The 14459-nt window shown below is 38.8% G+C and overlaps 1 protein-coding gene across 1 annotated transcript in view; it reads left to right on the top strand.

Moving 5' to 3' along the window:
* Positions 1-14459, top strand: part of ccdc175 (coiled-coil domain containing 175) — a 57952-nt gene that overhangs the window by 36625 nt on the left and 6868 nt on the right. Inside the window, exons 10-13 of the mRNA XM_028821281.2 lie at positions 353-463; positions 1266-1337; positions 5019-5154; positions 9104-9235. Of these exons, the coding sequence (XP_028677114.1) occupies positions 353-463; positions 1266-1337; positions 5019-5154; positions 9104-9235 (451 nt within the window). The remainder of the gene's footprint in view (positions 1-352; positions 464-1265; positions 1338-5018; positions 5155-9103; positions 9236-14459) is intronic.

Consider the following 14459-nt stretch of genomic DNA (forward strand, 5'->3'; position numbering starts at 1 on the left):
GTCACCAGACAAGCGAAACAGACACCTGCCTCATGATACTGGCAACAGCAGGCAATATCTCTGCAATGTAATGCTATAATTATTAAGAAATAATGAAATAATTATTTTGAAATAACATGAACATTTTGTGAAATACTGCAATAAATATTGTGAAGTAACATAATACTTTTGTGAAATAACTCGATAAAGTTTTTGAGCAGTAGAAATAAGCTTCCATAAGTTTCTCTTCTAAAGATCCTAATTTATTTATTTAAACACAACAATGTTATGCCCCATTACTTTTACAATGAGTAAAACTGTCAAGCTAAAAGTCTTTACAATCTTTTCATGATTTCATTTTGTCTTATCTTAGGCTTGAAATGTCTAGACGCTGCAGAGAAGACAATATGGAAAACATTGCCAAGCTTAAGATGGACACCAAAGCATTACAGAATGAAATTGCAGAACTAACTGAAAACAGACTGTAAGTTATTTTCTTGTTGTAATCAATTTCCTTATTTATCTAAAAATAACATGACACCTGAAGTACTTTTGTTTGTTCAGGGAACAATATCCATCTGTCGTTTCTCTAACCTGACAATCTAGTTCAGGATCTTGAGGTAGAGTCTCTCTTGGAAACACTGGGCACAAGGTGGAAACCTGTAAAGGGTTCAGTCATTAGTACAGGATCAATTAGAAGTCAACAGTTAATGTGACGTGAAAGTCTTTAGGAGGTGCCAAGAAAACTTACAGTAGTAGCATTCAAACTCTGGAACATTTGAAATTAGAATCATTCGAATTACGACGCACCACTGTATACATAATAAACCTACATTCTGACATGACAAATAACACAACAATACCATTCTCAGACCCTCTTTATCTAGTTCAGGGTCACAGGGAGCTCAAGCCTACCCTGGACATACTGGGCACAAAGCAGGATGCAACACTGGACAGGGCACCAGACACACATGCACACACGTACACTCGTACACACGTACACATACAGAGCTAATTTGGAGTCACCAGTTAATTTAACCAGCATGTTTTTGAGGATGAAGGTGGAAATCTGAGGTACGGGGAGTAGAAGCCACACATCCATGGCATGAACTTCTGAACATTATGATGTAATACCAACTATACACAGTATATTTATTTGCTTATTTATTTCCTTAGTTTTAAGGCTTTTACCTTTACATTAAAAAGTGTGGATTCAACTTGTCTGATGTAGCACTAATACACGTTTACAGTATTTCTAAGTCTGTTGTAATATTTCTTCTTTTTAGGGTGAACATTGAAAAGCATAAACGTAATCTTCAAGAACTTAATGAGCAACTAAGGACTGAAAGACAAGCAAGGTAAGCAGTAATATTCTGAAAAGGCACAATTATTCCAATTTCTGCCATTTTGTTTTCTTACATAGTTTTTTTTTTTCTAGTTTGTTCCAAACATTTTTCTGTTTGTTGTACCTACCATTGTATATATGAATATCCATCCCTCCATTTATTGAAACCTCACCTCCTTCTCTCTCATGCAAGTCTGTGACCCACACATCACAATATATGTATATGTACAGTATATATCTATATACAGTATATAAAATTCTTTTCGCGTTTAAAACGGAAATTACGTATGACCACGTGATATGGAAATTACGTATGAAACGGAAATCCCATAGAAGTGCGCCCCACGTCGCCATCTCCCAGCCCTCATCTCTGGACTACAGCGCTAAGCCGTCCGCCGCCAGGCGCGTTCTGACAGAGAAGTTTTATTTATTCGTCCACGTGACTGTCGCGGAAACTGCCACATTGTAACTTTTTTTTAGTTGGCAGTACTTGATAGTAGAAGAGATGAGGAAAACAGCTTTGCGTCTTTCTACTTTTTAACTGCGCTGTACTTTTTTGCGTTTGAAATGGAAATTATGTATGACCACGTGATATGGAAATTACATATGAAACGGAAATCCCATAGAAGTGCGCCCCGCGTCACCCTTTCCCAGCCCTCCTGTCTGGACTACAGCGCTGAGCCGTCCGCCACCAGGCACATTCTGACAGAGAAGTTTTATTTATTCGTCGACGTGACTGTCACTGATACTGCCACATTGTAACTTTTTTTTAGTTGGCAGGACTTGATAGTAGAAGAGATGAGGAAAACAGCTTTGCGTCTTTCTACTTTTTAACTGCGCCAAGGCTGTAAACAATGTGAAGACGAGACCGCCTTCAATGGCGAGGGGTAGTGAGAACAAAGTGGATGCTGGGAAGCGCGGAATGTCGGGCTGCTCCGCCGAGTCGAGAGCTTCGCAATTTTGGGCAGCGTCCTCTCTTCTCGCACTGTTTGTGACACTTCAAGTCCCCCGTCAGCTCCTGGGAGAGTGGAGATCTTTGCAAATGAATGTAATCGGTGCCATCGAAGCAGGACTCTGTTTGTAAATTGCCCTGCACGACTACTTACTGTCCCTTAAGGCAAGTTCGGGTCACTAAAACCCCACAACATTCAAGGTTGCTTTTGTGATTAATTATTTTAACAAGTAAATCACAGGCATGTAGTGTAAGGTTGTCAGGCAAAAATTTGGACAATCACATAGAAAATGTAATTTCTATACCACAGCGGTCGTGTAGCGCCTTTCACAAGGGATCTGCTACTTACCTGTTGTGTTATAGCGCCTTTAAAATGTAGTTTACCCAAAACCACTCCAGTAGTGCTCAATGTATCTTTACTTCTTAAATGTTAATGTTTTACTGTTTAATAACTTATAGACTACATTTTATTTTTTTCCCTTGCAATCAGTGAGCGAAGCCACTGGGTAATCCGCTAGTATATATATAAAATTCAATACAGGGTGTCTATAAAGTCCATGTGCAGTTTAAAATAGTTGTAACTTTGTAAGTATATGTGATAGAAAGAATTCATAAACAGGATTAGAAAGCTTGATGTATATAGTTTTTTTTTCTTTAGAAGTTTTTTTTTGCCGTATTTGGGGAATTGAAAATCCACACGAGTCTGTTGAACATGAAAGAGAATCTCCCAAAGTTAATGTGTGGTGTGCTTTGGGGAAAAAAACGAGTCATAGGGCCTTTCTTTTTTGAAGGGTGATAGCTATTTAGAAATGCTGCAAAATTACTTTATTCCTCAACTTGAATGAACAATTAGGACTGGTAGAGAATACAGTGTTTCAAGATGGTGCTCCTTGTCACTTTGCTTTGCATGTTAGACAGTTTCTACATTAGAAATTCCCTAACAGATGGATTGGAAGAGGTGGACCATTTACTTGGCCTCCACGTTCGCCAGATTTGGCTCCACTGGATTTCTTTTTATGGGGACATGTGAAAACGAATGTTTATTCAACCAAACCTTGATCTTTAGAAGACTTGCAAACTAGGATAACTGATGTGATTGCTGATTGATTTGAATACACAATAGACGGTTGGAAAATCGAAAGTACACCTTATGAGAAGGATTTACGAGTCATAGTGGACTCTAAGCTATCGACTTTCCGACAGTGTTCAGAAGCCATTAAGAAGGCTAACAGAATGTTAGGCTATATAGTGCCTTGATGTGTGGAGTACAAGTCCCAGGAGGTTCTGCTCAAGCTTTATAACACACTAGCGAGGCCTCATCATGAGTACTGTGTGCAGTTTTGGTCTCTAGGCTACAAAAAGGACACAGCAGCACTACAAAAGGTCCAGAGAACAGCGACTATGCTGATTCCAGGGCTTCAGTGGATGAATGATCAGGAAAGATTAAAAGAGCTGAGCCTTTACAGTTTAAGCAAAAGAAGATTAAGATGAGACATGATTGAAGTGTTTAAAATTATGAAGGGAATTAGTACAGTGGATCAAAACTGTTATTTTAAAATGAGTCATAAAGAACACGGGGACACAGTGGGCAACTTGTTAAGGGTAAGTATTGCACAGACATTAGGAAGTTTTTCTTTACACAAAGAACGATAGACACTTGGAATAAGCGACCAAGTAGTGTGGTAGACAGTAAGACGTTGGGGTCTTTCAAAACTCGACTTGATGTTTTTTTGGAAGAAATAAGTGGATAGGACTGGCGAGCTTTGTTGGGCTGAATGGCCTGTTCTCGCCTAGAGTGTTCTAATGTTCTAATGGTATTACTGAAAATCACCTTGAAAATGTTTTCCGAGAACTACAGAATCATATTACCCTTTGTATAAGTAATGATGGCGGACACTTTGAAAATTAACAAGAACGATAAAAAATGTAGGTGTTTCTTCTTTCTAATCCTTTTTACAGATTCTTTCTATCACATTATACTTACAAAGTTACAACTATTTTAAATTGCCCACGGACTTTATGGACACCCTGTATTTTACCCTTCCCTAGTAACACAAAAGAAAGGATACACTTAGCTTCTTTTAATATCGGCTGGACACTCACAATAATAACAATTTTGAAGGAAAGCTCTTCACCAAGTGTGCAGTGGTGGGGTTCCTGAAGTCGGCTCTGGCCACATCGAGAGAGTGCAGGAGGCATGGTTCTTAGGTACAGGCAAGAGTGATGTCTTCCATCCTAATATTCAGTGTAGTCGCCAAAGCTTTATACTTTTCTCACATCATTGTTTCCAAAATAAGAACATGCACTTGCCAAACATTAGCTAAAATCAGAATGCTGGCATTAAGATAGATGGAAATAACACACAGTAACTGTTGACCATACTCTGATCATCGGGCCATGGGATACTCCTCTTCTGCCTGATTTGTCTCCACTTGTCTCTTTCCATCTCCTTGTCAGGTTGCTTACATGGCGATGACATTTTCTCCATAGTAGCTGGCCTCAGCTCTGTTTATTCATGGCTCCAGTCACCCATCTTCAGTAAAACAATATAAGGTGGAGTAAAACTCACAGATCACAGTGACACACTTAAAATCTTGGGCTGCAACATCTCCATTGGTTGACAGAAATCCCAGCAAGCTGGCCCAAGTCTGGATCATCTGACAGTTGGATGTTATTTGGTTTAACTTTAAAAGTGAGTATGAAAAGATGTTGGCTGATCTTGAATTTTGATTGGCTTGACAGGTTATCACTGCAGGCTAAACACGATGAAATTAACACTGAACTGGACAGACTGAAGGAAGGACACATGGCATACATGAAAGAAAAAGAGAGAGAAATTTTGCTGAACAGGAACCAGCATGCTGAACTTTCCAAAGAAGTAAATATCTCCTTTTTTCTTATTATTTTTCTCATTACTGTCACATAGTTTATGCTGTTGTACAATGCAGCGAGTCTCACATACGGGCATGCAAATACTGTTTTGGGGTATTTGTTGTTTTAAATGTAAAGAAGGCTACAATTAATCTAAAGGGTCAATGTTAAAGGAAAATGTTTGAGTCTGAACATTGCTTTGTAAAAAAAATACATACACAACACAATCTTTCTTACGTAGGCCTTTTATGGTGAACAATTTTATGAAGAGGGTGGCATGCTTTTCCCATTTGTACACTGTGAACAGGCTGGAAGGGTGCAGATTCAAGATTTGGGGTAATGCCTGGCAACCTGTTTACAGTTAGGTCCATAAATATTTGGACAGAGACAAACTTTTTTCTCATTTTGGTTCTGTACATTACCACAATGAATTTTAAATGAAACAACTCAGATGCAGTTGAAGTGTAGACTTTCAGCTTTAATTCAGTGGGTGAACAAAACGATTGCATAAAAATGTGAGGCAACTAAAGCATTTTTTAACAGAATCCCTTCATTTCAGGGGATCAAAAGTAATTGGACAATTGACTCAAAGGCTATTTCATGGGCAGGTGTGGGCAAATCCGTCGTTATGTCATTATCAATTAAGCAGATAAAAGGCCTGGAGTTGATTTGAGGTGTGGTGCTTGCATGTGGAAGATTTTGCTGTGAACAGACAACATGCGGTCAAAGGAGCTCTCCATGGAGGTGAAAGAAGCCATCCTTAAGGTGCGAAAACAGAAAAAACCAATCCGAGAAATTACTACAATATTACGAGTGGCAGAATCTACAGTTTGGTACATCCTGAGAAAGAAAGCAAGTACTGGTGAACTCAGCAACGCAAAAAGACCTGGACGTCCACAGAAGACAACAGTGGCGGATGATTGCAGAATCATTTCCTTGGTGAAGAGAAACCCCTTCACAACAGCCAGCCAAGTGAACAACACTCTCCAGGGGGTAGGCGTATCGATATCCAAGTCTACCATGAAGAGAAGACTGCATGAAAGTAAATACAGAGGGTGCACTGCAAGGTGCAAGCCACTCATAAGCCTCAAGAATAGAAAGGCTAGATTGGACTTTGCTAAAGAACATCTAAAAAATCCAGCACCGTTCTGGAAAAACATTCTTTGGACAGATGAAACCAAGATCAACCTCTACCAGAATGATGGCAAGAAAAAAGTATGGAGAAGGCGTGGAACAGCTCATTATCCAAAGCATACCACATCATCTGTAAAACACGGTGGAGGCAGTGTGATGGCTTGGGCGTGCATGGCTGCCAGTGGCACTGGGACACTCGTGTTTATTGATGATGTGACACAGGACAGAAGCAGCCGAATGAATTCTGAGGTGTTCAGAGACATACTGTCTGCTCAAATCCAGCTAAATGCAGTCAAATTGATTGGGCGGCGTTTCATGATACAGATGGACAATGACCCAAAACATACAGCCAAAGCAACCCAGGAGTTTATTAAAGCAAAGAAGTGGAAAATTCTTGAATGGTCAAGTCAGTCACCTGATCTTAACCCAATTGAGCAGGCATTTCATTTGTTGAAGACTAAACTTCAGACAGAAAGGCCCAGAAACAAACAGCAACTGAAAGCCACTGCAGTAAAGGCCTGGCAGAGCATTAAAAAGGAGGAAACCCAGCATCTGGTGATGTCCAGGAGTTCAAGACTTCAGGCTGTCATTGCCAGCAAAGGGTTTTCAACCAGGTATTAGAAATGAACATTTTATTTCCAGTTATTTAATTTGTCCAATTACTTTTGATCCCCTGAAAAGAAGGGATTGTTTTAAAAAATGCTTTAGTTGCCTCACATTTTTATGCAATCGTTTTGTTCACCCCACTGAATTAAAGCTGAAAGTCTGCACTTCAACTGCATCTGAGTTGTTTCATTTACAATTCATTGTGGTAATGTACAGAACCAAAATTAGAAAAAAGTTGTCTGTCCAAATATTTATGGACCTAACTGTAAATGTCATGAAAAAGGCAACAAAATATACAAAAGCAGAGAATCGGCTTCTGCCAGCAACAATAGCCACTAATGCTCGGAATTGCTGGCCAAAGATCGTGTCCCATCGATTCCGTTGAGTCAGGGGTATACACATCTCTGAGCCCAGAATGGACGTGGCGTGGTCAGGCATCGCCTGGCTGTGGTCATTTGGATTGCAGATGGAAAGACTATGTTGTAAGCAACAGCGCCCCCTTTTGTTACAGGATGGTAGTGCTTACCTTATCAGACTCCCTTATGCACACCATCAAAAACAGAGCAACAGAGCTGAATTCAACTTAAAGAGTTTATTTAACAAAATAAATCTTTATTGGCTGTACAAAAAGGAGTGAGACAAATTTAAAATGATGCAACATCCAGCCATGCAGCTATATAACATTTCTATATTTCCCCATAACTATTATAAATGTAAACAGTACTAGGGTGTTGTACCATGTTAGCCATTATGGATATAATGAGAAGTCAAGCAAAATTACACCTTTTATTGGCTAACTAAAAAGATTATAATATGGAAGCTTTTGAGGCAACTCTTGCCTGAAGAAGGGGCCTGAGGTCCCTCGAAAGCTTGCATATTGTAATAAATTAAATTTCTTACAATAAAAGGTATCATTTTGCTTGACATCTGATAACATTAAACATATTCAGTTGACTTTTTTTCTTAGTAATAATAATAATAATCATCATCATCTTATATAATACGCTACCATAGCCGTTTGTTTGTCTGTCCAGGATTTTAAATCACCTGTAGCTCACCTGTAGGCCTATTGACCTGAAATTTGGTACACATATACTGTGTGACATCTACTATCCGCTTTCACGGTGATGATTGACCTCCAAGGTTATTCCTCTTTTTATTTTTATTTTATTTTTTTGTAGAATTAACTCTCTGCATCGGCCAGCAGGGCAGCCGTGTGGCGCATGTGTACGGGCACTGTTCTCATTCCCTACCACCTTCACCTTCGCCGTGACTTCCTCTACCACTTCATATCTTAAATCATTCTTGAGGCAGATTGAACACCAAAGTGCCAGCTTAAGTGAAAAATTAAGGAGAACGTACTAAGTAATTGCAACACAAACACTAACTTAATCAGTTTTAACGTGAAAAGATGTCGACAGAAGAAGAGAAGAAGTGGGCTGCTAGGGTGGTGAAATCAAGAGCTGCTCACGAAGCAGCAAGCGCATCAACCTCTGAGTAAATGAATGGTAAACATACAGAGAAAGTGGATGAAAACTAGGAATGCTCAAGTCAAGTGTATTCACTGCACGTTATCGTGATGTGCACCGTTACTGGTAATAATAATAATTCTTTACATTTCTGTAGTGCTTTTCTCACTACTCAAAGTGAGTGAGGAGCCACTGCAACCACCACTAATGTGTAGCATCCACCAGGATAATGCAACAGTAGCCATTTTAGCGCCAGTACACTCACCACACGTTAACTGTTAGGTGGCAAAGTGGTGAGATAGCCAATTAGAGATATTGGATGATTAGTGATATAAAGAATAAAAACATTCTCAGATTCACTTAATCCAGCTCATGGGCACAGCAGCCAAAGCCAGTCCCAAAAGCACTGGGTGCAAGGCAAGATACATTCCTGCTTAGGGTCCAATTTACTCACACAGAGCCTAAGCAGGAATTGCCAGATGCAGAACGGAGAAAGAATGTGCAAATTCCACAGGGTGTGGGATTTGATCCCAAGACACTGGATCCATGAGGCAGCATCACTTACCACAGGGCCACCAAATTAAGGCTGCAATATGAATAAAGGGAACTTGGACTTGTTATTTGATATGAACAGTGTGAGAATTCTATTGAAATTTCAGTATCAGTATATATAAAATGTTTTGACATCAATGAAAATCAACACATTTGAAACACAACTAACCTTTCTTTGTAATCCTTACTCTCCAGCATGATGCTCTTCAGATTGCCAATATGAATTTGTATGGAGAAATTGAAGCTCTCAGCCAGCAGCACAGAGAGGCAGAGGAGGCATACAGATTAATGGAGCAGTCATTAACCGCTGATGTTCAAGAGCTGGAGGTTAGTCTTTTGGTTTTAACCCAACATGTCCCTGTCTCCAAAAAACTTTCGCTCACAATCCAGTTACAGTATGCCTTTAAAGTGCATACAATATAATGATTAAATAATTAAGGCCTTAAAGATAGGGTGAGAAGCTCAGTCATCCGGTAGGGGCTCAGAGTAGAGCCGCTGCTCCTCCGCATCGAGAGGAGTCAAATGAGGTGGCTCGGGCATCTGATCAGATCCTGGACGCCTCCCTGGTGAGGTGTTCCGGGTACGTCCAACCGGGAGGAGGCCCCGGGGAAGACCCAGGACACGCTGGAGGGACTATGTCTCCTGGCTGGCCTGGGAATGCCTTGGGATTCTCCTGAAAGAGTTAGAAGAAGTGGCTGGGGAGAGGGAAGTCTGGGCATCTCTGCTCAAGCTGCTGCCCCCGCGACCCGACCTCGGATAAGCGGAAGAGGATGGATGGATGAAGGCTCACCATCCCTGGCTATAGGCCATTTATCAACCAATGATGTCATACTTTACATACTGTTCCTGCTCCCCGCCTCAGTCTGATAAAGCCCGCTGATTGGAGCGTATGGCAAGCTCCTACTGCTCCAGGTGCACTTAATATTTACTTTATTACTTCAATCACTCTAGATATAAAGAACAAGTATAGAAATTTAAAAGCAACATTGTATTTATTAAAGAATAATAATACCAGTAGAAGACAGTGTAAAAGAAAATAGATGGCATAGTCTGGATATACTGCATATAGTCTTTAGAAAAAGCTTACGAAGAACGTCAAGGATTGGATGTTGTCCTGGGATGGCTTTTGATCTAGCGATCAGTGTTATTCTTAAGATGCTTTTGTTGATGTTCAGATGAAACAGCCACACATCTCTCGGTGTCTTCTTCTGACGTTCCTTCACCCTCTCCTGTTGTCTTTTTGGTCATTGCTGTTTCTTTTTCTTCTCTTTTTTTGGTCCACTTGACAAGCCATATTTATATTAAAATTCCACATGGGGCTTCGTGACATGGGATTTTACACACCATTGATTAGCTGACTGTCGAAGTTCTGTTTCCAAATAAGATAACCAACATGTACTGAGACAAACCATCAAAACAGTTGTTTTAAGGTAACAGATTACTGGAATTCAAGAAGAGAAGATGCTTTGATGTTAATTGCCCCTGTAAGTGTGTTGTAAAGTTAGTTCATCTTATTTGTCTGAGGAAAATATAATACAAAATTGAAGATCTGGCATTCCAGGACACGCATCAACACTTTTGTTTGCCATGATAAACAAGAATGCATTAAAAAGCAGATCTTCAGTGTAGTACATGTAGTTCATAGAGAATGTGTAACTGCTACACCAAGACTGACATCCTTCTTCTACCCCTTCATGTTCATGCAATCCAGTTTTCAATGTTTGAGACCTATGTTTAGTGTGCCTCACAAAGTCATTTTTATTTTAAAAATGATATTAAATGGACAGCTTTCCCTGTCTTTGTGTGTTTTTATTAGTTTTTCTTCTTGTGTACTCAGATTTTCCTCTCACATCCTCTCCTGAAGATGATGACATTAAACTGGTCTGTTGTACCCCATCCACATTGGGTTTGCTGCCAGTTGCTGCAGCCCTGAAGGTGGATTAAGTGAGCTTAGTGACAGGATCAATGTCTTTACTCTCGGCCACTTTGTGACGTTACAACTATCTTCTCATTTTTAACACATTTATGATTTCAAACCAGTTCAATGAGGTACACAACAGAAAAAGGCATGGAGTTTCTGCATGGCTGATGTATTTGTAATCAATATTGTACATCATCACCACATCATAATAACATTATAAGGACAATTTTTTTTAGTTTTACAAAAAAGTATTTTCAGTAGGCATCAATCTCCTTTTAACACAGTTGGTTTTTACACAAATGTAAATCAATTAACCAGTAAACAAATACAGAAAAGGTCCCCATTCCCGGTGGCTGCTGCACGTTATGATACAGAGCAAGCCATCAGAATATTTACTAATGTATAATTGACATGTACTCTTCAGCTGCTCAATAGAAGAGAAGTGTGAGTACCGTGTAGAAGAGATTCACATGGTGTGAGGAAACTTGAAAAATTAAGGGAGACCATAGAAACAAGGTTGCAAAAATACACACTGGGGCTTATTTTAGGCAAATGCTAAGTGTTTATCGACAAAAGGGTCATTGATACAGAAAATACTTAGTAAATATAGAATAGTCTTGAGCCATCATTATTAAATGAACTTCAAACATGGATCTCCTTTATTTACACCTACATGAGTCCCACATGCTTTTGTTAATGCAGCTTGGTAGACTGAAGAAATCATACAGAGCTTTTTCTTTTATCAGCTAGATTCATTTACATAACAGATTTTCACCAAACAGTTTGAGATAAATGGTATACTTCAAAAACACACTTCTGAATTAAGTACACATAAAGTCTCAAACATAGTTAAACATATTAACGTTTTAAGTATAAGAAATAAGATTTCTTGTATTTAAACTGTTAACAAAAAACAAAACACAAAGTTAAATTTTATATGCCATCTCCTAGAAATTTGATTCTGTTCATCTGGACAAAGTTTTTAAGTGGGAGAAATATTTCGGGACTTATCCAAGTCTCTTCCTCAGTCTCAATTGACTGCAGGTTTCCCCAACCTTATAAACAGTACCTTTGCTTAATCACAGAAACTAGCACCTTTGACAAAGGGCCAGTTGAACAGTCAGTTGCACATCCTGGACAGGGAGGAGCGCTGGTTTGAAAGAGGAATCAAGGAGGCCATTTACGTGAAAAAGGAACGACCATCTCTGAACAGAGGAGGGGGCCTAAGGGTACATCTGTCGCCATCTTACAATGCTGTGATTGCAGCCATTCCTCAATCCTCTATGAATGGTTCACACGTCTACTAATCAGTGGACAATTTGCATATCACTGATCAACTGGCCCTTTGTCAAAGGTGCTAGTCTCTGTGATTAAGCAAAGGTACTGTTTATAAGGTTGGGGAAACCTGCAGTCAATTGAGACTGAGGAAGAGACTTGGATAAGTCTCGAAATATTTCTCCCACTTAAAAACTTTGTCCAGATGAACAGAATCAAATTTCTAGGATTTCCTTACCTGGATTATTGAGCATGCATCGAGACATATACCATCTCATTTTATCAAAAAAAAATGTGCTGGTACAAGTGAAATCAGGATGTCCTAGTTTAACAGGCAGGCCATTTCAAGCAGTGGATTTAAATCCATGACATGTTACTAGTCCTGGAAATAAGCAAACTTTGAAAAGGGTAACATGTTCATTTTGATGCAGAATTCTTATCCTTAATAAAGTCTGGTATTATTTCAGAAAACATCGAACACTAGACATATTGTATGAAAAAATAACATTTCTTAGTAACCTGTGAGTGCTATTTTTAAAGACAACTATTAGAATTCTAACCACATGTTGACATTTTAGTGCAGCTTTTGGAAAAAAGGGTACAGAAATTAAACATGTTTGAATGTAAGAAATCTGAAGCAATTTAAGGCTATATCCACACTACTACACTTTCATTTTAAAAAAAGTTTTTAAACGATAATGATCTCTAGTCACACTAGCATTTTCACTTTGTTTACGAAAGTATACACACTAAAATGACCGAAAATGCATATGACATAGCCTGGCATGCAGACATAGGTGGAAACAGGAAGAGGAAGTGTCCTCCACTTAGACATGCATTTGCAGCTTGTGTTCACATACTGAGAATAGCAATAGCAAATACGAAAAAAAAACAAAATAAAAACAGATTGCTGTGTTTGGACTAATTATGAGGTAAAATTGCTTTCGAAAGTAATGCACGAGTATAAGGTGAGCAAAGCAGCCAAGAAAATATAACGAGCAAGATCCATTTGTGGACGGGCCACATAATAAGCATGAACCATTTAGAACGCAGTTAGTTTCTGGGTTTTCAAAACTCCACAATGCAACTGATGTTTTCAAAAATACACAGCTCTGGAGAGGATATTCAAAAGTCTCTGTTTTCAGGAGTTAAAAATTCCGAAGTAAGAATGTACTGCCTTAAATTATATGAAATTGACTACAAAATGTCAGCAAAAGTTCAAAAGTCTTTATGACCCAAGTGAACTTTGTAAGGACGAATGTCAAAGGTCTCAATCATGAATTAAACAGAAAGAACATAATCTTTCACTTACCAGGTCTAAATGCCAAGAGGTATTTTTACAGTAGACTCACTTAATAAGCAAGGAACAGTTTCAGTTGCAAAGAGATTGGATTGGGCAAATATTCCACACCAGATATACAAAGAAAACTAGAGGTGTGGGAATCTTAATACATAGAACAGTTTCATTTGTAGTATCAGATGTAGTATCTGATCCTGAAGGGTGACATGTGATGGTGGTGGGTAATTTTTTTTAATAGTAAAGTTATTTTGATAAATATCTACCCACCCAATGTGGATGATAGAAATTTCATCCAAAATGTATTTGCATCCATTCCTAATGTGAACACTCATAAAATTCTGAGTGACTTTAATTGTGTTTTAAATCCAGACCTGGATATGTCCTCAGCTATAGTGGTGATAGCATCTAACACTGCAAAAACAATTACACAGTTTGTAATCACTCATAACTTATGAGACCAATGGAGATTTCTACATCCAACCTTAAAAGCATATTCCTTTTTCTCACCCCAGTACATCACTGTTACTCAAAAACTGATTATTTCTTTATAGATAAAATAATTTTTTTGCCCACAATCAAATCTTGTAAGTACAACGCTATTGTTGTCTCTAACCATGCCCCACTGATCATGGAGCTGAAATCACTCTGCCCCACATACTCATCTTGCAGATGGTGTCTTAACCCCTGTTATTATTATCCTCAGAGGTCTCTGCAGGAATACTCTGGGAAACTCTGAAGGCATTTTTAAGGGGACAGATTATCTCGTATCGCTCCTGCAAAAATAAATTGGAAACCAAGAAAGCGTCAGAGTTAATCAGTGAAATAACCAGAATAGATCAAGAACACACCAGGTTCTCAAATGAGGCACTATATAGGAAAAGACATTGTTTGCATTCAGAAGTCTACCTCTTGAAAACAAAAGAAACTGAACAATTTATTTTTAAATTGCAGCATAATTACTAATGAACACATAGAGAAGGTTAATAAGATCTTAGCTCAACAATATTATTCCACAAACAGGAAGTTCGCAAAGCAATATCAGTAATAACCAACAC

Source organism: Erpetoichthys calabaricus, chromosome 16 (genome assembly GCF_900747795.2).
Source record: "Erpetoichthys calabaricus chromosome 16, fErpCal1.3, whole genome shotgun sequence".
Lineage (NCBI taxonomy): Eukaryota > Metazoa > Chordata > Cladistia > Polypteriformes > Polypteridae > Erpetoichthys > Erpetoichthys calabaricus.